General features: G+C 20.6%; 4 protein-coding genes across 8 annotated transcripts; 3 read left to right on the top strand and 1 right to left on the bottom strand.

Annotated features, from left to right (window-relative positions):
* On the top strand, positions 1 to 1,057 carry LOC122717713 (apoptosis regulatory protein Siva-like). Its single transcript, XM_043942045.1, has 4 exons — positions 1 to 351; positions 432 to 619; positions 745 to 902; positions 1,012 to 1,057. The coding sequence occupies exons 1-4, from the start codon at positions 234 to 236 to the stop codon at positions 1,055 to 1,057; spliced, it is 510 nt and encodes a 169-aa protein (XP_043797980.1). The 5' UTR covers positions 1 to 233.
* Positions 1,058 to 1,945: 888 nt separating this feature from the next.
* LOC122717658 (GATA zinc finger domain-containing protein 14-like) lies at positions 1,946 to 3,395 on the top strand. The gene is made up of 2 exons (XM_043941918.1): positions 1,946 to 2,020; positions 2,100 to 3,395. Exons 1-2 carry the CDS (start codon positions 1,946 to 1,948, stop codon positions 3,393 to 3,395), a joined length of 1,371 nt encoding a protein of 456 aa, XP_043797853.1.
* Positions 3,396 to 4,365: 970 nt separating this feature from the next.
* On the bottom strand, positions 4,366 to 22,127 carry LOC122717737 (copper-transporting ATPase 1). 5 transcript variants are annotated; one of them, XM_043942101.1, is made up of 15 exons: positions 21,712 to 22,127; positions 21,227 to 21,298; positions 21,042 to 21,099; positions 11,391 to 11,809; positions 11,031 to 11,317; positions 9,337 to 9,558; positions 9,011 to 9,240; positions 8,739 to 8,928; positions 8,439 to 8,672; positions 7,481 to 8,351; positions 6,815 to 7,401; positions 6,530 to 6,733; positions 6,232 to 6,452; positions 5,966 to 6,130; positions 4,367 to 4,674 (listed from the first exon to the last, which is right to left on the bottom strand). In XM_043942101.1, exons 2-15 carry the CDS (start codon positions 21,291 to 21,293, stop codon positions 4,542 to 4,544), a joined length of 3,888 nt encoding a protein of 1,295 aa, XP_043798036.1. In that variant the 5' UTR covers positions 21,294 to 21,298; positions 21,712 to 22,127; the 3' UTR covers positions 4,367 to 4,541. The 5 variants fall into 5 exon arrangements, with proteins under 5 accessions (XP_043798037.1, XP_043798036.1, XP_043798040.1 ...); XM_043942105.1 differs by lacking the exons at positions 21,042 to 21,099; positions 21,227 to 21,298; positions 21,712 to 22,127 and adding exons at positions 15,457 to 15,544; positions 16,049 to 16,104; XM_043942103.1 differs by lacking the exons at positions 21,042 to 21,099; positions 21,227 to 21,298; positions 21,712 to 22,127 and adding exons at positions 15,457 to 15,544; positions 15,766 to 16,104.
* LOC122717659 (GDP-Man:Man(3)GlcNAc(2)-PP-Dol alpha-1,2-mannosyltransferase) lies at positions 22,039 to 25,252 on the top strand. The gene is made up of 8 exons (XM_043941919.1): positions 22,039 to 22,139; positions 23,149 to 23,388; positions 23,469 to 23,701; positions 23,773 to 23,990; positions 24,055 to 24,339; positions 24,433 to 24,692; positions 24,842 to 24,976; positions 25,054 to 25,252. Exons 1-8 carry the CDS (start codon positions 22,039 to 22,041, stop codon positions 25,139 to 25,141), a joined length of 1,560 nt encoding a protein of 519 aa, XP_043797854.1. The 3' UTR covers positions 25,142 to 25,252.
* The last annotated feature ends 17 nt before the right edge of the window (positions 25,253 to 25,269 follow it).

Genomic DNA, 25,269 nt, shown 5'->3' on the forward strand with positions numbered 1-25,269 from the left:
TCTAATTTTAACACAAACTTCAATTATAATTTAATAAATAAATCTAAACTGACATTTTTTTATATCAACTTTTATATTTATTTTTGCCTTTAAAATTAATCTTCTAGATAAAGATATTTCATGAATATATTTCATTTCTGAATCAGATAGTTGACTTGTTATGTCAAACGTGAAAAGATGTTATAAAATTTTGGCGGTATATAGATCTTTTATTTATTAATTTAAGTTAAAAAATGCCAAAACGTCCATGTCCTTTTGAGGATAATTTATTACCCCAATTGAAAGTACACGTATGTCAGAAACAAGTAGATAACGGTGTTTGTCAAGAGGAACGAATGAAAAATGTTTACGGTATGGAGGTTATAATACAAGATCTTCAAACGAAATATTATAAATATTAATACATTAATTTTTCTTTTTATTTCGTATAGAGAAAACAATGGATTTATTAAAAGAAGGTGTTAAAACATTATCACAAAGATTAAATACTTTCACAGAATTAGATCCCATTAATATACCATCGTCGAAATCCTGTTGCAAATCCAAAACTGAACGTATTCAAAAACAAATGATATTAAATAATAAATTAGAATTATTACAAGCAGATAAAATTATAAAGGTAAGTTAATTGTTTATTAATTCTTAGATATATTTTTTTTATTATAAATATATTTATCTTAATATACAATAATATAAAAGTTTTAAAATAAAATTAATATCTTACTTTTTTTTATCTTTTATAAGGATATTCAACCAAAATATGATCTTTGTGAATGCAGTCGAATAATAAATCAAAACATGTTTAGTAAATGTTCCTATTGTGATCAAATTTTATGTAATTTTTGTTTATTTGAATGTATCAATTGCTCAGAATTATTTTGCCAAAACTGTTCTTTACCCACGTAAGTTATTTTAATGTTTAATGTTTAATTAAAAATAATTACCTTAAATTATATATATTGTATTATAATATTAGAAAATTAAACTTCTTTTATTTATTTATTTTTACAGATATGATAATGAAGAACAAAATAAATGTCTTAATTGTTATAGATAAAATTAAAATATTTTATATAATCTTTTTGTATTTCATATTTATATTTACAGATTTTTTAATGTAAATGTTTTTAAATTAATAAAAACAATAAATAGAAACATATTCATAGTATGTATTATATATTTTAAATAAAAAAACAACCTATTATTCTATCCTTGTTTCATTTTTTTTAAGAAGTAAGAAAAATATTTATTTAAATTCTTTAATAAATGTCGTTTTCGTTATTCGCTATATGAAAAATTAAAAATATTTCTATAAGAAAATATTGAAATTAATCTTAATATACTTAATTAGAAATTAAAGATGTATAGAATTAAAAATAGAAATAGGGAAAATAAAAGATCATCGTTTTAAAATATCCCATAAAAATAAAAACTCACTAAAATATATTTTACAGAATGTTACTATTATTTCGATGAGTTCAAAATGATAGTATATCGGTAATCGATAGTTTGAAAAAAATTAAAATTTATTTTAAACAATTTATATTAAATACATTAAATTTATAAACGAATAAAAAAAATAAATAAGTCTTCAAAAAAAATAAATACTTTATAATGAAATGCATCTGCATATTATCACGTGTATTCTCTAAAACATCTGAATGACAGAAAGTGAAACTAAACGAAATAAACTTTAAAGTAAATCCTGAATTTAAAAACATAAGTAAGAAATATTGTATAAATAATTCATTTATTATTATTATTTATTATACTTATATTAATATTTCAACGTTTATTTTAATATAAATATTATTTTTAAAATAAAATATTCTAATAATTGATATAAAATAAATTTTTTATTTTATTTTTAAAATTAGCATAATAAAATTATTAAATATTATAATATAGATACAAAATAAATTTCTACTTAAATTTAGATACCAATATGATTCAAGGAGATAAAAGATCACACATATTAATTGAAGATAAAAATAATAATACATTAAAAATCAACAGTTTGGTAAGATACATATATTTAACATTTTAAAATTTTATTGCTAATAAAAGAAATTAAAATTAAATATAAATCATAGTTACAGAATGCTAAAAAGAAAAAACAATGTGATTTATCACAACATTGTAAAAAAGTGAATGTTACACAAAAACTAAAGCAAAAGAGTATAAAAAAATGTCAGAAGGTTAAAGAAAATTTAAATATTCCAAATATGTTTTTAAAATATAATGGAGAAGCATATAAATATCAAATTCAACAATTAAATTACTTATTTAAACAACCCTTAAACTATTCAACACTTACACAGGATGAATTATACATATTATATAAAAAATATAAATCAGATGGACATTATAAAAATAATAAGAATTTACCATCATTTACAAGTCATTTTGTTAATAATATGTTTAATGAAAATATTCATTTTCATGATAAGTTTTCTGATATACAAAATATGAAATCTAAAAACAATGAAGACATAATTGCAGATCTATATTGTAATAATCTTAATGAAAATCAACATATAGAAGAAAATTCAAAAATATATGAAATTCTACATTCAAATATAAATCAGGATCTATTGAAATGTACAGAAACTTCTCAAGTAAATAATATGGAAAGTAGAATACATAATAAATATCTTTATAATGAAGAAAATACTTTAACAAATAACAATTATAATTATATGAATCATAATGTACAATATAATAATTTGGAAATATTAAATGATATACAAAATATTGCTCAGTCAAAATCAAATACTAAAAAAATTTCTAATATAGAAGAGGATTATTTTACATGTAATTTAATAAATTCACAAAATATTTCCAAAGAACATCAAAATTCCAGATATATGAATAAAAATTTACTTTATAATATTTCTGATACAAATATGCAATATGAAAATTTAACTAATGATAGCGAAATTTCCCAAGAAAATAATATACATTATCCTGTACAGTATAATAATTTCTCATTAAATTCAAACTTTTATAGTGATTTCTATTTAAATAAATGCAATAGCACAACTTCTATAAATAATAACAATTGTCAATCATTAAAAAATGCACAATCAATTTGCATTCCTCACATCACAAACTTAGAATCATGTTTTAATGTAAAAAATTCTATCACACCTTATCCATTACCATTAATTAAAAGCCATTTAGAAGAACAAAGTAATTTTAACTTACCTATTTATACAGATACATATTCTGTATGTAATAAAAAATTAACTCATATTTCAAATGATAGTGTTAATGATATTCAAGCAAATTTTAATGCTTATAATTTAAATTCAACTGTAATATCAGATGATATACATTCACAAATAAATACATTCATCCCATCCTGTGGTAATATGATTAATCAGTATAATTAAAATATTATAATATTTAAAAATTTTACAAATTAAATTTATATGTTATAATTTGTATAATGTATATGTATAATGTATAAAATTTTATATAAGTACTCATTTTTTTTTTAAAATTACAAATATTCAATATTTATTTTATATCAGTATAAATTTTTAAGATAAATATGAAGTATATAAAAATCTTTTTTTTAAATAAACTTAAAAATAAACTTAAAACTTAAAAATATTTTAAATATATATGCTTTAAGTTTGAAATATGAAATAAATATAATATATTAATATCATAATTTATATGTAATCTTTTTCTTTTTTTTTTATTATCAATTTACATTTTTATAAAGAAACAAAAAGATGTTTTTAAAAAATATTTATATAATATATAAATATTTATATAATAATATAATAAGTAAAAAAGATTTATTTATAAAATATATTTTTTTAATAGAGAAAATTTAATATAATTATGTAAACCAAAATATTACAGTTTATTGGATAATATTTTATTTGAGTTTTCTTAAAATTTATTTAAATTGTAAAAATTCATTGTATTTATGCAACAAATAAAATATATATTTTCTTAAACTTTAAAGCATTTCAAATTTGTACATAATTGAACCAACATGGTCCCTATGATTTTTTTATTTTTTTCTTTTATAATACTTGAAATATAATATTGAATTATAAATATTATGTTACAATATAATAATTATATTATATTTATATTGAAATATAAATATATAAAATAATAATTGCATCTTTTACAAAATATATTAAGTACAAGACATATGTAATGTAATACAAAAAGTTATTAATTATTTTACTTTAAATAATTAAAAAATGTAAGTATGATAATACTATTGATAAACTTAATGTAAAAAAAGCAATTAATAGCAGATCTATAAAAACATATTCTTAACATTTTGTTTGATTTTATACAACTTAATAATTAGTATCAAAAATTTAACAATTAATTATAAAATATATTCTGAAATTGTTTCAGAATAAAGATTATATTTTTTTTAAATATTATTTTTAAATATTAAATTTCAGATTATTATATTATTCATAAAATATATGTAAATATATACAAGAGTACTCGCGTATAGACACACAAATAATACAGTTATTTAAGAAAGACATTCTTACAAGTTATAATGGTGTTATATTTGTATGGTCCTTCATATTTTTTCGATAACCAGAAAAATCAGTTATCAAATCAATTTCATCAACATCCTCACTCAGAAGTCGACCTTCGATATCATCCTTTGATCTTCGAAATAACCTGCAATTGAAATATGAATAAATTATCAAATTTATTATAAAAATATCAAAATATTAAATATTACTATAAAGATTAAAATATACATATTACCTTATTTTATATTTATTGATGATATTCTTATATTTCATGAATTATTTCTTATAATTATGTCACATCATTTTATATTAAGCTAATATACAGCAAAATATTGCATAAAACATCTAAATTTTTTAATGTTAATGAATAATTATTATAATAACATAAGCATTAGTGGAATGTTATTTAAAATATATAATTTAATAATCAAATTATAATAATTATAATATACTTTATAAATTGCTACTTGCTTTCTTTCTTTTTTCTGTAAGCATATTAATCAGATACATTGCCAAATTAGCAAAGAAAAAATTTACAATTATATATAATATTCTTGCAATCAAAAAGATTGAAAGAAGAATTCTCACAAATTTTCTACTCAAATTTTCTACATCATAAATCTCCAAGACAATTTTTAACTAATACACATATAGATCATAAAAGATGAAAACTGTAAAAACATGCAAAAAACATACAAAGATTAAGAAATAAGCAAATTTTTAGGATCAAATAATTTATTTAATAGATAACATGAATTTTTAAAAGATATGAATATTTATTTACAAAATTTTTTTACAATAATTGAAATTGATATACAATAAAATATATCTTATTTAATATCAATTATTTACATTTAATACAATATTTACAATTCATATAATAGAATTAAAAATGTTTCTGTTAAAGTATTATTCTGATATTATATTTTGTGACTATTTAAAATTCATATAAGAATAATTTTTTATTGGACAAAACTTCTTTTAATCAGTCTTATATAATTTTAATAATAGTTTAATTAATAATAAATCATTTGATTAATGAAATGTTTTCGTAAAGTTAATTTAAAGTTCACAGCCTGTTTTATTCTTTTACAATATAATTAAAATATTGATAAAAAATTTACTATTTATAAAAAAAATTACATATATTATTATCAAAAACATAACTCACATGATATCAAAAACTAAATTAGTAGTTTTATCATAATTTCCATTTAAATAAACATTCTTAATATTTTTGTTAGTTTAATACAATATTAATGATGTAAACAATAAAGAACAAGCACATAAAATTTATTAAAAACTGACACCTTAATATTAGTGTGTTATAATTAAGAGAAATATCAATTTATAATTTTAATATCAAATTCTATCAAGCAGTAGGATTGTTACAATTCCTTATAAATTTTGAAAATATAGGAGTGGTTTGAGCATACCTGGATAATGTCGATGTTGATCTATGCATAATGGGTAACACAGAATCATCTAAACCATGATGAAGAGATATTGTATCTAAATCAATCATTCTTGCAGTAGAATGAGCATGCATTGCTGATAAATATTCTGGTGTTTCTAATGTAGCCTTTGTTGGTTTATGATATCTAAAAATAAAATAAATAACATAAAATTATATTTTTTTTATTATTGTTATTTCTTTTATTTTTCATTTTTGAATATGAAACTTTTTCTATTTAATACTTGCAATTTTAATAACAAAGAACTGCCAACTACAGATGCTGAACTTAATGCCATTGCTGCTGATGACATCCAAGGTTGAAGGAAGAATCCAAAAGAACTAAATATTCCAGCAGCAATGGGAATACCCAATAAATTATAAATACTAGCAAATAAAAAATTCAGCCTTATTCGAAGAACCGTTTTTCTTGATAAATCCAGACACGCAATAACATCCAAAAGATCATTCTAAATTATTATTATTATTAATATAAAATATTATTATACAAAACATAAAATATTAAAAAAAAATTATTTTAACTTACTCTCATGAGAACTACATCAGCAGCTTCTACAGCAACATCTGTGCCAGACGATATTGCAATACCAACATCTGATTGTGCAAGAGCTGGACTATCATTAACACCATCTCCTACCATAGCAACTCTTAACCCTTGATCTTGTAAATGTTGAATTTTAGCAACTTTGTGAGAAGGTAACACTTCTGCAAATACTCTAGTAATACCAACCTATATAAATGATAAAATATTAAATGAATTCATAAAATAAATTAAATAAAATTAATTACTAAATAAAATCAAGTAGTTTACTTGTCTAGCAATAGAAACAGCTGTCTTTTTATTATCTCCAGTTAATAGAATAACTTCTAAACCCATTTTTTTTAAAGTATAGATTGCCAGATGAGCTTCTGGTTTAACTGTATCTGCTACACTAATCATAGCCACTAATACATTATTCACTGCTGCTAAAACAGCAGTACATCCTAACTCTTCTTCGGCAACCATTTTTAATTCGACTTCTTGTGGTATATTTATAGCATTTCTTCGCATCCATTCTCTATTACCAATGCATATTTCATATACATCCTCAGGATTACTTTGATCACCATGAGAATCTGGATTCAACAATAATTCCAGATCCAAATTCTGTCTTTCCTGACTTGTATTTGTAATTGGCGTAACATCGATTGGCACATTGTTTAAGGTATATGTTCCAGAAGATAATTTTTTTACCTCATTAATATAATTAATAATTTTCTCAGATTTTAATGCATGAGTCAATATTTTTGAAATAGACGACACTTTACATTTAAGTCCACAACCAGCAACTGCTTGAAAATTCATACACTTTCCAGTTGTCTCAGAAGCTATTGTTTCCTTTACATACCGGACAATCGCTTTAGGAAAAAAAACAAGATTTTTTAAAAATTTTATGTTAAATTTAATAAATATGTGTAAAGATTTTCAATATTTTACCTGATGCAATTGGATGTTCACTATTTGCTTCAGCTGTACAAACAATAACTAAGAACTTTGCTAATGAACAAAGTTTTTCGTTTACAAAGAGATTTATCTTTGTTACCATTAATACACCGTGTGTTATCGTCCCGGTTTTATCAAAAACAATGCATTTAACTTTGTGCGCATTTTCCAAAGGTTCAGCGCCTTTTATTAAAATACCATTTAATGCGCCAACTCCAGTACCAACCATAACAGCAGTTGGTGTAGCTAATCCTAAAGCACATGGACAAGCTATTGCTAATACACAAAGAGCACTTCGAAAAGCATACTGAAATATAATCTCTTCTCTATTCATTCCCTGTTTATTAATTTGATCATTGTGCGAAATTGGTAAACTATTTATATTTATGTATCCCACTATTATCCAAATAATTAAAGTCACTATAGAAACAGCTATAACAAGAGGAATGAAGTAACCCGCTATTTTATCAGCTAAATGTTGGATAGGTGCTTTGTTTGTTTGTGCTTCTTCTACTAATCGCACAATTTGTGCTAATGTTGTATGTTCTCCTGTATGTGTGGCAGTAATTAAAAGTGGGCCATTTTGATTTATCGAGCCACCTATTACAACCGAACCTTTCTTTTTTGGCACTGGCATACTTTCTCCAGTAATCAAACTTTCGTCGCAAGTAGAGTGACCTGATAGAACTTTACCATCGACAGGAACTTTAGCACCTTGCACTACTTTTAATATATCTCCTCGTTGTACTAAATCTATACTGATTAAACGTTCAGATAATATCTCATTATTAGGACCTAATGAAACAAGAACTGCGTCCGTTGCTTTTAAAGACAATAATTTCGATAAAGCTTCCGAAGTTTTGCCCTGAAAAAGTATATTATATTTTATTGATTTTAATTCATTAATTTTTCTAAATAATATAAACATAATATTTCAATAAAAAATTAAAACCTTTGCAACATGTTCCAACCATCTTCCTAAACTTATGAATACTAACAACATTGGAGGAGTATCAAAAAATGTCTGAGGACTAACATGTTCCTGCATTATCATGGCTGCTGTAAGTACGGCGACTGAATACAAATAAGATATTGTAGTAGTCATAGAAATTAAAACATCCATATTTGTTGTTCTGTGTTTTAAAGCTTTATATGCTTGTACATAAAAATGCCAGCCACCAAAAAACTATAAATATTATTCTATTAATTTTCTAAAAAAATGATTTTTCAATTTAAATAAATATTCAATTACCTGAACTGGAGTAGAAAATATAAAAAGAATTAGATTTTCCAAAGAAAGACCAGGTACTATACAACACATATCCTCATGTGTTTTTTCACTAATAGACATATCCACCATAAAATATGTCATAGCTAACATACATGGTATTCCAAAAATTAAAGAAACTAAAAATGCAGTCCGCCATTTATTTATTTCTTCCCTATAATAAAAATAATATAATATAAAATAACGTAATAATATAATGTTCCTACTTATTTAATACAAAATAATGCCATGCTTACTTCTGATCCAAATAATCTCTATTTTCTTTATCTCTATTACTAAATAACATGGCTGTGAAACCTAATTTGTTAATACATTCGATAATATCTCTAATTCCAATTTTTTCTACATCATATTTGAATTTACCACGCTGAGTTGCTAACGCAACTGCTGCTGAATGAACACCTGGCAATTTTTTTACAGTTGATTCTATTTTATTCACGCAAGATGCGCACGTCATACCTGCAATCTATGAAATCAAAATTAAAAATGATTTCATTAATTATAAATCATATGAAATAAATGATTTTAAAGCAGTGAAATTGAAATTGAATAAAAAGCTTACTTTCAATTCAACTTCACCTTCCCCTGTGCCGGGTTCCTCAATCAAAGTAGTAGGAAAACCCAATTCGGATATGCTGGATGCGATATCTACTGCTCTTATCTTATCCGGATCAAATGTAATTTCTGCTTTGGCTGCCATCAATGCAATTAAAATATTATTTACACCATATAATTTTTTACAATGTTTTTCTATGGCAGCAACACAGGAAGCACAAGTCATTCCCTTTAAGTAATAAATCATTTATAATAATTTATTTTAAAACAATAATCCGAAAATGAATTGAAATTTTACGAAAAATATTATTGAATAGTAATAGATTGATATGAAAAACAGAGAATACAGAGAATAATGAGAAATGGAAAATATAAAATCTTTGAAAATTGAAATTTTCGTCAAAAAGATCGCAATTATTAAATATAATTGTCAAATCCTACACTTGATGAAACAGCTTATTAATTATAATATTAGCGTAAATTAATTTTTAATATTTAGAATAAAAATCAACAAGAATTTATTGATTTTGATCTTGAAATATATTGTCAAGGTCATCATATTGAATGATTTCTTTCTATACATAAACTATATATATAACTTGCATATTAATTTTTAGATAAGATATAATTTTATACCGAAATAAACAACTTATTATAGATAAAGTATGCTATAAGGCTTGACCTTATTCTCGAACGGGACGAAATATTCGAGATAACGATAAATCATAAAGAGATAAGTCGAATAACAATGTTATTCTTCAGAAAAGAATAGAATGACATTTCCTTTCAGTCTGTTATGCGATTTCAAACAAATGTAAGAATTTATGTGTATATATAATTATTATGTGTATATATAATTATGTGTATATATAATTTATGTGTAATATAAGATGTTATTCCTTCTTCATGCATTTCTCACTCATTTTCGTATCTTTTATTTTATCAATGATTTCAAATAAAGAAAATATAATTTACTTATTTCAAAAAATTATTCAGTTATTATTTACAAATCAAGATTTTATATACAAAAAATATTTTCTATTCAATACATCGTATTTATACATGTTTGAATAAAGTTTGAGATAGATTTATAGATAAGTTTTAATATTTAAGAAAATTATTAAAATTTAAGAATTTTATATTAATTTTATATATTATATTATATATTATCATGATTTGAAATTGAGAATAATTTAGTCATAAAAAATGCAATTAAAAAATTTATCAATTTATATTAATTATTTATAATTGAAAAGAAGTCATTTGGAAATAAGACATGCATATGAATTAATTATGATAAATTCGATAAATCATAGAAATAAATATGCATATTAGCTAAAGATGTTACATCTATAGATAAAATTATATCGTTTAAGCGAACATGAAGAATATTCTATTTGAAAATTTTTTTTTTTGACTTCGATATTTTTCAACCATCTAATCGAAACACAAATTTAAATTAATTTCAAATTCAAATTTAATTTAAATTAATTCTATAAGCTAAATTTATCTCAAACTTAATCATCTGAATTATCTTAGACGTACGATACGTAATATTTTTACATCTCGGAAACTAAAATCGATGATTATAAATATGTATAGAAAAAGGTTATTCAGATTGATAACCTTGACAAGTTTTATCTTAATTAATTAATTAATGACATTCTGAAACATATTCTTTCTTTTTTATATAATATTTACCGTTATATGTAAGAAGCATTTTGCTGTTTGATTCTCTTTTTTTACATCACCTCCTCCATTCAATTCTAATGAAACATTTCCACTATCTGGAGGATTATTGTTCAAATTAATCGATGTGCTATAAACCATGCCATTTACTTCTTTAATAAACGAATTAAAACCCATTTCTTCAATGAATCCCGATATTTGTTCAGCTGTTACATCATTATCGCTATAAGAAACTCTTGCTTCCTTGTTCTCTAAACTAACATTCACTTGCTTTATTCCTGATTTTTCCGATAAAACTCCTAACATGGAAAAAAGAAAAATCCAATAATTTCTTTTTTGTTGCGAACAAGGTTTAAAGAATTTGTTACTTACCAGTAATAGTTTTAACGCAAGACATACAAGTCATTCCATCGATATGTATATTACATATACTAATATTTGATTGTGATACATGATTTATCTGTTTTTTTTCTATAGAATTACTTTCTTCCTTAAATAAAGAAGCGGTAAAACCCATATCTTCTATAGTTTCGACCAATTCTTCAGGTGTAATTTCGTTTGCTTTGTATTCAATGTAACCTAACTTTTCTTCTAGGATTATTTTAATGCTTAGAACTTCTGGTCGACTACCTATAGTTCCCTCAATATTCTTCACACAGCTTTGACATCTCATACCCTCGATATTAACCTTCATCGTGCTAGAAGCATTCGAAGAATCTTTAATCTCCTGAGATCGAGGAATGCAGACCAAGTGTGTCGAGCCTTCATAATCGACATCTTCGTCATCATCCCTAAAGCAAAGAGAATCGATCTTTTCAACTTCATTCATTCTTGAAAAGCATTAAAAATAATAATAATTCTTAAAGTTGTATTGTATTATTAAAATAAGTCATAATAATAAACATTTTATTTTAATAGAATAATAATTTATTCTGTATAGAACGATAAAACAAAATATTAATCATCATTAAAATATCATGATGAGAATAAATATCATACTCTTTATTAGATTATTGTGATATTGTGTTACATATAAATATTAACTGTAATAAAAATGACTTAATTATTAATAAATTTATAAAAAAGAAAAAAAAGAAAAAATAAATTGATCGTGATCGATTAATTTCAAAAAAATATTGTTATTCAAATTAGATATTAAAGATGGGTCAAAACATGATTTTTAAATTCGTAAAACTCAAATCTAAAATTTTAGAAAATTTTGAAATTATTGAAAATCATGATTCAAAAGCTAGAATGCTTACTTTTTTCTTTTCTTTTCTCTTTTCTAAGGAATAATATTTTATAAAAAATTAAAACTTTAATAGAAACAATTATACACATATATATATATATATATATATATATATATATATATTTATATAATTATATATATAAATATTTCATATATTTATATGAAAATTTAAAGTCTACAATGACAATTAACTTTTTGCCTTTAATAGGATCCTCTGAAACAATATATACTTCATATGTGCGTTATTTTATACTTTTATACATATAGTCTATCTGACTTATATAGTTTATTTGTACATTATTACTAATTAACAATTATGACAATTAACAAGATATAATTACAAAATAGATAATTTTTTTATTTATCTATTTTTTCTATATTTCAGTAAGTGATTTTCTAAAACTGTTTATTATAATTTTTAATTTCTATGTATAATAAAGAGCCTTTTTTGTGAAAAAAATAATGCAATTATTACATTGTTATAATTTTATGTATAAGAATAAATGCATATATTTCCCTTTTCATTATTATTTTTAAAAAAATATAAAAAATATGATAATAAAAATTTTGTAAAGAATGAATCAAAAATAAAAGTTTTATCATTACTATTATCATTTATCATCAATATAATAAATATATATGTATATTAAATATATAAATATATACATTAGGAGCAATATATATATATATATATATATATATATATATACGATGATAAAAAATCCGATATCTATAAAATTTACAATAAAACATATCTTACATATAGTAAAATTTATTAAGATGAATAAAATATGTTTAATCACGGAATTAATTTAATAAAACGAATTTTAAAAGCAATTTTTTTTCATAATTTTCATAATTTTATTAATTTTTGTTATTTAATTTCAAATCATGATTATATATTTCGCTTCTAACGCAGAAGAATATTAGTAAAATATAATATAATGTTATAAATAGAGTATTATATATTAATATTATCAAAAATTATTTCATCATAAATATAATACAAATTTTCAATAATCATATAATTATATAATTATTATTGTACTATTAACTATTAATTTTCATTCATTATTCTATTGTGAAAAATGGCAAATAAATATAAATATAAATTCAATATGATATAAAAAAAGTATAATAATTATAATATATAGAACGTTATTTTATTTGTAAATAATTGATTTTATAGGAAAAAAAATTGTTTTTAGAATCTATGTTAATTCTTTTCAGTGAATATATAAATTTGAATATATAAGAATTTATGTATAATATATAAGAATTTATAAGTTCTATAAATATTGAACATCACTTTTTATTACTCTATATATTATATTATGATATATGCATATAAGAAAAATGTATATCATATTAATAGAATACTATTAATATTATTGAAATACATGTATCCCATTCATAAAATATTGCTGATGCGTACACATTATTATTCATAAATCATCGAAGTTATCAATTGTAAACATAAGCTTATGAAACATTATCTATCAAAATTAATTTATGAATTTTCTTTCTCATGTTATTAAGATTTATAAACTTTTTAAATTATTTGTTTAATATTTTTTTTTTAATTTTATCAAACGAACTTGAAAAAAATAAAAATATTTATGATATTATGATACAGTATATTTTTCATTAAATCAAAAAAATTTCATTTAAATTTATTTAATGGATTGAAAATTTCATTATTTATTATTATTTTGATATATTTTTTATATATCAATAAGATTTTATGTCAATCTTAATATAATAATAAATTAATCTACTAATATTTTTATATAATTATTTAATCAGTTATATATTATTATTATTGCTTGATATTTAGTGAAAATAGATTTATATTATTAAAATAGATTTATATTAAAATTAATAAAATAATATTTCCTTATAATTTGCAATCCTATATCCTATATTACATGTGAATTTTGTTCTATTAAATCCAATGTTCAATCTAGACAATTATTTCAATAAATCTTATGTATATATACAGAGTGTTAATACTATTAATTTAAAGAATAAATTTTTGAAGGAGATCAAAATTAATTCTAAAGAAAAATACAAAAAAACATAAAAATTGATATACAAAAATATCGAGACTTATTTATTAAATTAAACAAGTAAAGTTTATATTAGAAAAATAAAGTAAAACAAAATAGTATAACGAAAATAGAACTATTTCATTTTATTTGTCTTGCTTCATCTAATACTATATCTAAAATTTCAATTATTAAAAACTTAATTTTATCAGTTTAATCAGTCTCAATTATAACATATTTTTTATAATAAATATTTATAATTAACATATTTTTATATATCAATTTTTATCTTTGTTTTGATTTTTAAAATCAATCCTCCAAAGCTGTTGTATAAATATAATAATACTCTACAGACTAATATTTGAATTATAACAATATTATTTCTCTTTTGTATTTTGTCGCAAATTATTTCATGTTTATTCATATTTATTTATATTAAATAATTGTAAATCGCAAAAAATTAATTATCAATATCATATTGCAATCTTAATTTTATTTTTTTAATTTGATTATATTTATATCTTAAAATTGTTATTGTTAAGTATCCATTGATTTATAAATGGGATTATATTTACTTTTTAAAATTGGTATATAATTTTCATATTCCAAGCTTCATATTATCAAATATTAAAAAAAAAAAAAAGAATAAACATTAAATCGAAAAAAAGAGTTGAAAGAATTAATTAATAATGTAATTTTGCATTACTTTAAATTATAAAACAAATATAATAAATATAATTTAATAATAATACAAAAATGTATTATATTATACATTTATAATACAGATATTTTCATTTCCAATGACTTAATACGTCAATACGTTTCATCTTATCATAAGAGGAATTATAATTCTTTTATATAACTTGCACGTTTACTCATTAATGATAATGTTATAAAAGAAGATATGCTTTCATGAATTTATCAATTGGTTTTGCTTCAATTTTTGATCGTTAAATAATTTTTTTTTTCTTTATCATAAATAATCAAGATCTGTTTATTATCAAGGATTAAAATGAAAGAAATAATTAAATGTTTTTCGTTAACATATCGTTAATAATTTTTATTCATTTCAAAAATTAAAAGATATCGATAATAATACTAACACGATTTTACCATTATTGAATTTGAAAAATCTTACCAAAAAGAGTCTGATCCACATTTTTCATAAATTAAAAGCTGTCTATCGTTATCCATTTTTTAAATATAATCACGAGGAAAAACTTCCGCTATATAATCAAACGAATAACCTTTGCACATTAGATTGTAAAAAAAATTGCAATTCGATTTGAATATAATAATCATTTAAATGTAGATAAATTTAACGATAAAACTAAATATTATAAATGTTATTTTAATCCTTTCTTAAAAGAAAGAAAAAAAAAGAAAAAAACAACAAAATATTTAATAAAATCAATATTTATATTAAATCGAAATATTAAAAAATTACTGGTTAACTCGAATTGTAATCTATATTTGTAATATAAAGAAAGCTTAATTGTTTTAGCTTAATTAAAATCAATGGATAAAAAGGATAACGAGGGTCGATAAAGTAGATAAAAAAAGAACACTTAGAATGAACGAACAAATTCTGGATACTAAAATATCGATTATTGCTAAAAAAAAATGCAATCACGTTACGAATCTCATAACATATAATCGTAATTGCGAGATTAATCCAAAAATTTGTTGAATATGTTTATATGTATAATCCGCAAGAAAATTGAGATCACGTTTGTCGAAAGCGAACAAGTTCCGGTAACGAAGAGTGGGGCGCGTTCGTGCGTTTGACTCGAGTTGATATCACCGACCGACTGACTGATAAACTATAATTGTATTGCCACACGATCTTTTTGCTCACGGCACTTATTCGTGACACGATCGTTATTCTATGAAAACTAGCCGATATACGTTACGGTTATACACGACAACCGATGTATTTTACATCTCGTCTAGACGATACTAAGAAAAATTTTATTTCAAATTTTCAGTTTAATTCACACAATCTTATAATCGTTTTAAATATGAAGAATCGAAAAAAAAGGATCATACTTTTTACATGACTTTCTCTTTGATTAATCGTTTAATATCGGATTAATCAAATTTTATTAATATTTACTTTTTTATTCAAATTACTTTTCTGTCATTTTTTGATGATATATTAATTTTTTTATACCGAGATTAAATCTTACTAGAATAAATTTCTATTCAAATAATTATTCAAGTAAAATCTTTATTTTATTTTTTATTTATGTGTCTGTATATATATTATATTATTTTATTTCAAATAATATTATTTGAACAATAACATTATTTTGTGAAAATAACTTATTTTAATATTTGTTATTTGATTTTCTATTTTCATTATATTTATGAAACAATCAAATTGTTTAAAAGAATATCAAACATAAATAAATCGCTTAAAAATAATTTATTTCTCAAATAAGATTTTGGAATTTATTTGCATACATTTTTATTTCAAATAAATTTATGTTTTATTTTATTTGAAATAATTATTTTATTTCAAATAAAAAATATCCAATCTTGTTTTATATTTTTTAGTTATTTAACAATATTGAAAATCATGAATAAAAGAAAAAATTTTTTTATTTCTATATCGTGCAATTCAAACTTAAAAGTTTTAAATGCAAATTTAGGAAAAAGATAAAAGAAAAATATTAACTCCAATAATTTCATATTTTCAACCATATCTTCGTAAAACTGTAAGCAAGAAAATGATTATTTATAAATTGTAAATTAAACAATTTATTTATGAACTTCAATTTTATATGAAAGTCTAATTCAATTTATTATTATTGAAAACCACATATTACTCTACTCTATTCTTCTAAAATAAAAAATTCGTGAATAAGAAATAAATCCAATTAAGAAATAATTTTTTTGAATAAAAAAGAATAAAAATAAACAAAAATACTAAGAAATTATTTTTGATTACACAGTTCTTTTTACGTACTATACAGAGAAACTGTAATATTTATTTTATTTATTTAAGTTTTGTAAAGAAAATGAAATATTTTGAAAAATAAAAATATATGGATATTACATAGAATATTTATCTGTAATGTTATCTTTCTTCTTTCATATTTTCTATTATTTTTAATTTTACAATGGTTCATATATATATTTTTTTAAATATAAAAAGAAAATTAATATTAATTATTTAGATATTTTTAATTTATTCATATTTCATATTTAAATAATTTTTTCTAACATTCATTGAATCTTGAATCGATATCTATTTATGCAGAATACAATTAAATACGTTATTATTGTATACATATATTATAATATATACAAAGTCTGAATGAAATTGGAAAAAATTTAAGCAATAGTTCTAAAGATTAAAATAAATATAAAACTTGATATGCAAAAATATCCTTTAAAGCTTATTTTTTAAACTATAAATAATTAAACAACAATTTAATTCTGTATTAAATAAGGCGAGACAGACAGGAAGAGAAAGATGGAGAACCATTTTATTATTATTATATTTCATCTATTACAAAATTAAATTGCTTATAACTTGAAAAATAACCTTTAACTGTCATTTTTGCAAACTTTTATTTCAATTTCTAAAGTTAGGTCTTTAAATTTTTTGTCAAATTTTATTTGAATATCTTATATATCCATATATAGAATATTAATATATTTTTGAAGAATTGATTCTAGAGGACAAAGAATCATAAATGTACATAGAGATATGGATTAAAATTTATTTATTATATTACGAGCAAATGAAATTTGCGTCAAATGAAACAGAAAAAATGAAACGACGGTATGACAGAGACAGAGTCTCGCTCTGTTTATTTTTATCTAGGCAAACTTAATAATTTAATAAATAAATTTTAACAACATTCGAACTTTAAACTAATATCCCTTTAAAGATATCTAACGAATATATTAATACTTTGTATAATACAATAATATAATATAATATTAATATATTGACTTTGTATAAAATAAAACAAAAACAGTCGAAATTATGATTTATATATGATTGTTTTTAAATAAATTTTGTTTTTAAAAAAATTTACCTCTAATCTTTTAGATTTAGTCTACGAAAAATAATTTTTATAAAAATATTTAAATTGTTTTTATAAATATAAACATATTTTTATAAATATTGATTGATTTTTTAATTTTCATTTTATATTATTATTATTATAAATTAAATAATATTTTTTATTAATTAAATAAATTAAATAATATTAATTTTATATTATAAATTTTGATATTTCAAAAAGAATATCTAAAATCACATTAGATTTCATATCATATAAATTAAGAATAAAAATACTTGTGAAATGACAATTTCTTTTCTTTATTTCAAATCTGAATTTTTTTACTCGAAATTACTTTTATACAATAAAAAAAAAATATTATTTGCTTAAAGCATTTAAATTATTGTGAACTACTGAACAAAAATTTATAAAATCATTAATATTAATTTTTAAATGATTTATAATAGAATATTTATTAATTAAATTTAGATTTTAATAATAGCTTAACTTTTTTAAAAAATTTTCTTTTAGTAATGAGTACAATAAAATAATATGAATTATAATAGATTAAAAAAAAATTAAATCGAATATAATTTTTAATATAAAATATATAATGATATATAATATTTTTATAATGAGAAATTTTTTTTTAATATTTTAATAGATTTTATATCATTCATTTTAACAAAAATATAATAATCTTATAAAAATAATTTTAAAACATATTATCCTATTATTATCTTGTAAAAATTATCATTATAAAAGACAATTTTTATTCGCAATTAAAAATTATAAAAAATAAAAAAAATATTCTTATTCTTTGAACATATATTCTTTGTACATGCATATGCATAGAATTTTCGTTTCAAATTGTTTTTATTTATCTTTACAATTTTGTTTAATTTCAAATATTATATATATATATATATATATATATATATATAATAAACATAATTTTTCAATGAAATAAATAAAACAAGTTATTAATTTTTTGCAATATTCAAAATATATGAACCAAAACAAATATTCTATTTCGATATTTGATTTATTTTTACAACCGTAATGCGAATAACTATGAATAATTCATAACCACAAACTTTTATCTTGTTTCTTTTTCTTCGATAGTTTTGTAAAGACACTCTCTTTTAAAATATAATTCGAACAAATCGAAAATACGTCGAAGAAAACCGAAGCGTAAACCATTTGATTATTTTCATCGAACTATTTTTATAAAATATATTTCCGATAATATTAAAAAGTAATGAACAATAAAAGCAAAAAATATATGTTTACAAAATAATGAAAATGTTGAAAAAATGAAAAAAAACTATAAGAAATAAAATTAGATAGATCGAATAAAAATATGAATACAATATACTGATTAAAAAATGAAATACATTGAAATAAGTGAAAACTATCACGGAGTGAATATTTAATACTATGTGTATTTGAAAATGATTCGAATATATATTGCACGAACAAGAGAGAAAGGTATGCTCCAGATCCACATACAGAAAGAAAAATGTCTCGATTATACTTATTTATTATTTATTATATTATTTCTTATATTATTTTGTACTTTTATTTCTTATAATTCTATATTTTTTATTTTGTTTTATTTTGTGAATTAATATTTCAAAATATATGTACTATAGATATTCAAGTGTATTCATGTATGTACTAGATTTTTTGTAAAAAAATATTTTTTTACTCTTTATTTAATAAATCAAATATAAATAAAAAATTTAGATGTAGATATATACATATATTTTTCTATAATACAAATTGATGCAATAATTAACTTACCCTAAATATTTAGTAGCATTCAGTAATTTATATCGCCAATCGATATTTATCTTCCGCATTCCGACACAAATGGATAATATGCTTTTTTTTACATTAATAATTTTTTTAATATTTATAACGATTATTAAAATTTATAATAATACAATTTAAATTTTAATTTAAAATTTAAATAATATGTAATAATAAAAATATGTATTTCTCAAACTGAATTGCGATAAAATCGAAGTCATATAGTAAAGTAAAGGAAACTCGCGTTTGCTACACACTTGACGTTCAATCAATAGATCATGATCAAATTTCGAAAGTCGATCTATTCTCTGTTTCGATTAGAAAATAAAACCGCCACGAATCACTATGCTTTTTGAAACTCGATCATTCAATAACATTCTTCTATTCCACACGTTCCGTCATCAAAGCATTGTCGTTCAACTTTCAAAACTATTGCGTTAAAATAAAAAGATATAATTTATCTTCAATACCAACTTATATACTTCGATCAATTTATATGTATTATTTTTTAACAAACTTACGCTTCTTTTATATATACATATATTCTTATCAAGAATTTTAATAGAAAAATTTTAGCAAAATAAGCATTAATTATAAAAAATTACTTGTCCTTGTCAATAGTAAATAATTAAAAATAAATGTTGATAATATTATCAACAATAATTATCAATATTATATATTATTACAAAGCAATTTTTTTTTATTTTACTTTCTTACTTAACCTATTTGATTAGCATAAAATATAATGTACAAAAAAATATTCAGGCAACTTTTTTAAAATAAAATATAAAATTAAATGCAAAAAATCAAATATTTTGTAATTTTTATATACACATATAAAAATTTGTTCTATTTTGTATATATATTCATAGTATAAATAAATACTTACTTTTCTTTTGTCAATGCCAGCTCTGAATTTACTGCTTCTCCTCTATTGCTCTTTTGTCCTATAAAATCAAAAATATTAATTTTAAATATGATAAAAACCATGTTAAATATGTTAAATATTATAAAAATTATATTATGAATAAATGAATAATAATTTATAACAAAGAGATTAACAGATAAAATTACCTGCTGTACTTATTTTATCAAGCTGATGATTTTCCTCTACTAATGTTTTTGTGTTAACCACTTCCATGTCTTCTGCAAAATAACATTACAAATAGATAAATATACAATTAAAATTATCTATTAATGATATTATAATTATAACATCTTTATTATTGATATAATAAATTAATATTGACATATATTTTATATATCAATATTTTTTTTATATATATTCTAATTGAAAAATATTTAAATTTAATTATAAATTTAAAAATTTATTTAAATTTATTGATGAAAGTATATAAAAATAAAATAAAGAAAAAAATAAAAAATTTACATTAATATTAAATGGAATTATTAATAATATAAATTAAATCATGAATTGATATTATTCATTTATTATTATTTGTTATATTTATACTATATAATATATATATATATATATATTATAAAAAAATAAAATTATCATATAAATTATGTATAATTAGAAAAATATAAAATCATACCAGTTAAGTCTATAGATGAAATAAAATACTTTCATCAAAGTGAATAGTTCAATTTACGTTCCAATCTTTTCACTATTTCACACACACTGTACACTATCAGAGTGGCATACATTACTCACAAAATTTTATTCACTGATGAAGACTGTGAAAATACACTTCAATTCAAATTAATGAAAAAGAAAATGTTTATGTATGTAAACATGTGAATCAAAATATATTAACAAAATACAAATTAGATTAAATAATTTCTATTTTATAAATTATTTTAATCGGGCATTATCAAAATTATTTAATAAATATAATTATCAGAAAAAATTTGATGTTTAAATGAAATTGGATTACACCAATAATAAATTACATGGATATCAAAGGCACAAGCAATTGGCAGACAATGGACTTCTATTCACATCTGTAATGCTGAATTGTTGGTACTTCAGTGAGGTGCAATGAGAAAATGTAAAAGGTTTGGTTAGTTTCAGGGATGTATGAATCAAAATTGGAACCTAGAACTAAATACTAAGAAAAAATTAAATTTTAATTTATAAAAAATTATAAAATAAAAATAACAAACCTGAATTTAAATTATTTATTAATTCAAAAAAATAATTAATATTTAGAAATTCAATGTATAAAATCTCTTTTTTTAATTTAAAAAAAGATTATTTTTTTAATTAAAAAATTTTTTTTAAATTTTAAATATTAAAAATATATAAATTATAAATATATAAATTATAATATTAAAATATTATATAATATTTTTTGTAAAGAACATACATAATTAAATCTTAAAAATTTTTTATATAAATTTTTAGTTCAATGTTCTATTTAAATCTAATACAGTTTCTGTTAATCTATTAAATTGTTATCTGTTCTTAACAGTTGTTAACCTTAAAAGTTAAAACAAGGAAGTGAAAAAAGAAATAAAATTGATATAAATTAAAAAATAAAATTAAAGATTATATATATATATGTATATGGAAACAAACAATTGATATACATTATTTGAAATATATCGTTCATTGAACTTAATCCATTATACTAATTTATAAAAATCAACTTATGTTTGTACATATTAAAGAGATATAAGACAATAAGTAAAAATATTGATTAAAATAAATATTTTTAAAAAATTTCTAAAATCAAAATGTGTGATTTGATTGTAAAATTTTTATGACATTTTTTGTATAAAATTTTCAAAGGAGCATATGAAAAACATATCAAAACAATTTATTGTTATTAAATATTGAATTATTTTAAGGACAAAAATATGAATTTTTATTTTCTTATGTAAGATTTCTATATATATATTTATATATAAAAATATAATATATAATATAAATATTTATAAAAATATATATGTAAAAATATCATATTTTATTAAAATTTAATTAAATAAGTTTTAATAATGTAATGTTTAATATGTTTAATAACTTTATATTTTTTTAGGATGCATATGATATTATCATTAAATATGTTGCTGATAATAATTATATGTAAAATATTGTGTATATTTATTATTTTACCTATTTTATTAATAATTTTGAGAAAATATTATTCCAAAAAGCGAACAGAGAGATCTCACAAAGAAACAGTTGTGGGTTTTTTTCACCCATATTGTAATTCAGGTGGTGGTGGTGAAAGAGTACTTTGGGCTGCTATTAATGCTATACAAACCAAGTATAACTAACTTAAATAATTTGATAAATTAATTAATAATACATTATTTTTAATATTTTTAAATTATAATACTTTTGCAGATATCCTAATATACATATAGTTATTTATACTGGAGATCTTGATGCACATCCGGAACAAATTTTAAATAAGACAGAAAAAGTATTTAACTATAAAATTGAACATAAAATTGAATTTGTATATTTACATAGACGAAAATGGGTAGAAGCTTCAATGTATCCTTATTTTACCCTTTTGGGACAGAGTTTAGGATCAATTTGGTTAGGTCTTGAAGCTTTAAATAGTTTTGTGCCAGGTAAAAATGTTTTATTTTATATCATTTTTTAAATAACTATATTGTAAATCACATGTAAAATATTATTTTAGATATTTACATTGATACCATGGGTTATGCATTTACATATCCACTATTTAGATATATTGGTGGATGTCGAGTAGCAACATATACTCATTATCCTACAATTTCAACTGATATGTTAAGACATATTTATAAAAGAGTTATCTCTCATACCAATAAAAGAGTTATAGCTAGAAATCCATTTTTATCAGCAGCCAAACTTATTTATTATAAATTATTTGGATTTGTATGTATAAGAAAATTATTAAAGAACTGTATTTCAATATTTTAATCTATAATATTTACTTTAGATATATGGTTGGGTTGGTAGTAGAGCAGAAATTATAATGGTTAATTCTTCATGGACTGAAGATCACATTAACACAATTTGGAAATGTCCACTAAAAACTCACAAAATTTATCCACCATGCGATGTAAAGCACTTAACATCACTACCATTTCTCAAGGATGATGAAAACTGTGACAGTATTCGCATAGTATCAATTGCACAATTCAGACCAGAAAAAAATCATCCATTAATGTTAAAAGCTATATATGAACTTAGATCAATTGTTAAAGAAGAAATTTGGGAAAAAGTAAGTATAATATAATGTAAATATATCAATAATAAAAAAAGACATATTAGAGAATTTTTTTTTACAATATTTTATGACTGGAATCTCAATTAGGTTCGTCTAATTCTCATTGGATCCTGTCGAAATTTTGAAGATGACGTACGCATGAAAGATATGCAAGATTTATCAAAACATTTTGCATTAGATGAAAATGTAGAATTTAAATTAAATATACCATATTCAGAACTTCTATTAGAACTTCAACGAGCAACAATAGGTTTACATACAATGTGGAATGAACATTTTGGTATTAGCATTGTTGAATGTATGGCAGCAGGATTAATTGTAATAGCTCATGCTTCTGGTGGTCCAAAGTAAAGTATAATTCATATAAATAATAATAATATAAATAATAAAGTATATATAATATATAAAAATATATATATATATATAATAAAAAAAACATTTACATATAATTTAATATATAGATTAACATATAGTTACAATATATCAATAATTATAGAGCTGATATAATAGAAACACAACCAGGATCTCAAAATGGATTTTTAGCTACAGAAGCTGAAGAATATGCAACAATTATGGCACATATTATTAATATGCATCCGAAAGATAGAAATGCTATTAGAACAGTTGCTAGGTATTAGTTTCATTAGTTTATTACTTTTTTTATATTTTTCTGCCAGAAATATTAGTAAAAATAAATTAATTTTTCAGAGCGTCTGTAAACCGGTTTTCAGATGAAATATTCGAAAGAGAATTTTTGCGAACTATAGAACCATTTTTTAGACAAAAACAGGAATGATAATCCTTAAATATTAAACTTTATTACATTTTTTTAATTTTTTTTATTTTTACTTTCGTAAAAAGTATTTCAAAAAAAGTTTTTAAAATGATTCGTTTATCAATTTAATAAAAAAAAAAAAAATACAT

Source organism: Apis laboriosa, unplaced genomic scaffold (genome assembly GCF_014066325.1).
Source record: "Apis laboriosa isolate Shangri-la unplaced genomic scaffold, ASM1406632v1 scaffold56_cov145, whole genome shotgun sequence".
Classification (NCBI taxonomy): Eukaryota; Metazoa; Arthropoda; class Insecta; order Hymenoptera; family Apidae; genus Apis; species Apis laboriosa.

Coding starts and splice junctions, on each gene's coding strand:
- LOC122717713 (XM_043942045.1), top strand. CDS start 234: ATGCCAAAACGTCCATGTCCTTTTGAGGATAATTTATTACCCCAATTG. Junction 352..431: donor ACGAATGAAAAATGTTTACG/GTATGGAGGTTA, acceptor TATTTCGTATAG/AGAAAACAATGGATTTATTA. Junction 903..1,011: donor CAAAACTGTTCTTTACCCAC/GTAAGTTATTTT, acceptor TTATTTTTACAG/ATATGATAATGAAGAACAAA.
- LOC122717658 (XM_043941918.1), top strand. CDS start 1,946: ATGATTCAAGGAGATAAAAGATCACACATATTAATTGAAGATAAAAAT. Junction 2,021..2,099: donor CATTAAAAATCAACAGTTTG/GTAAGATACATA, acceptor TCATAGTTACAG/AATGCTAAAAAGAAAAAACA.
- LOC122717737 (XM_043942101.1), bottom strand. CDS start 21,293: ATGGAAGTGGTTAACACAAAAACATTAGTAGAGGAAAATCATCAGCTT. Junction 6,453..6,529: donor CTGATGTAGTTCTCATGAGA/GTAAGTTAAAAT, acceptor ATAATAATTTAG/AATGATCTTTTGGATGTTAT. Junction 4,675..5,965: donor TCAACATCGACATTATCCAG/GTATGCTCAAAC, acceptor TTTCAATTGCAG/GTTATTTCGAAGATCAAAGG.
- LOC122717659 (XM_043941919.1), top strand. CDS start 22,039: ATGAAATTGGATTACACCAATAATAAATTACATGGATATCAAAGGCAC. Junction 23,702..23,772: donor TTTAAATAGTTTTGTGCCAG/GTAAAAATGTTT, acceptor ATATTATTTTAG/ATATTTACATTGATACCATG. Junction 23,991..24,054: donor ATTATAAATTATTTGGATTT/GTATGTATAAGA, acceptor TATTTACTTTAG/ATATATGGTTGGGTTGGTAG.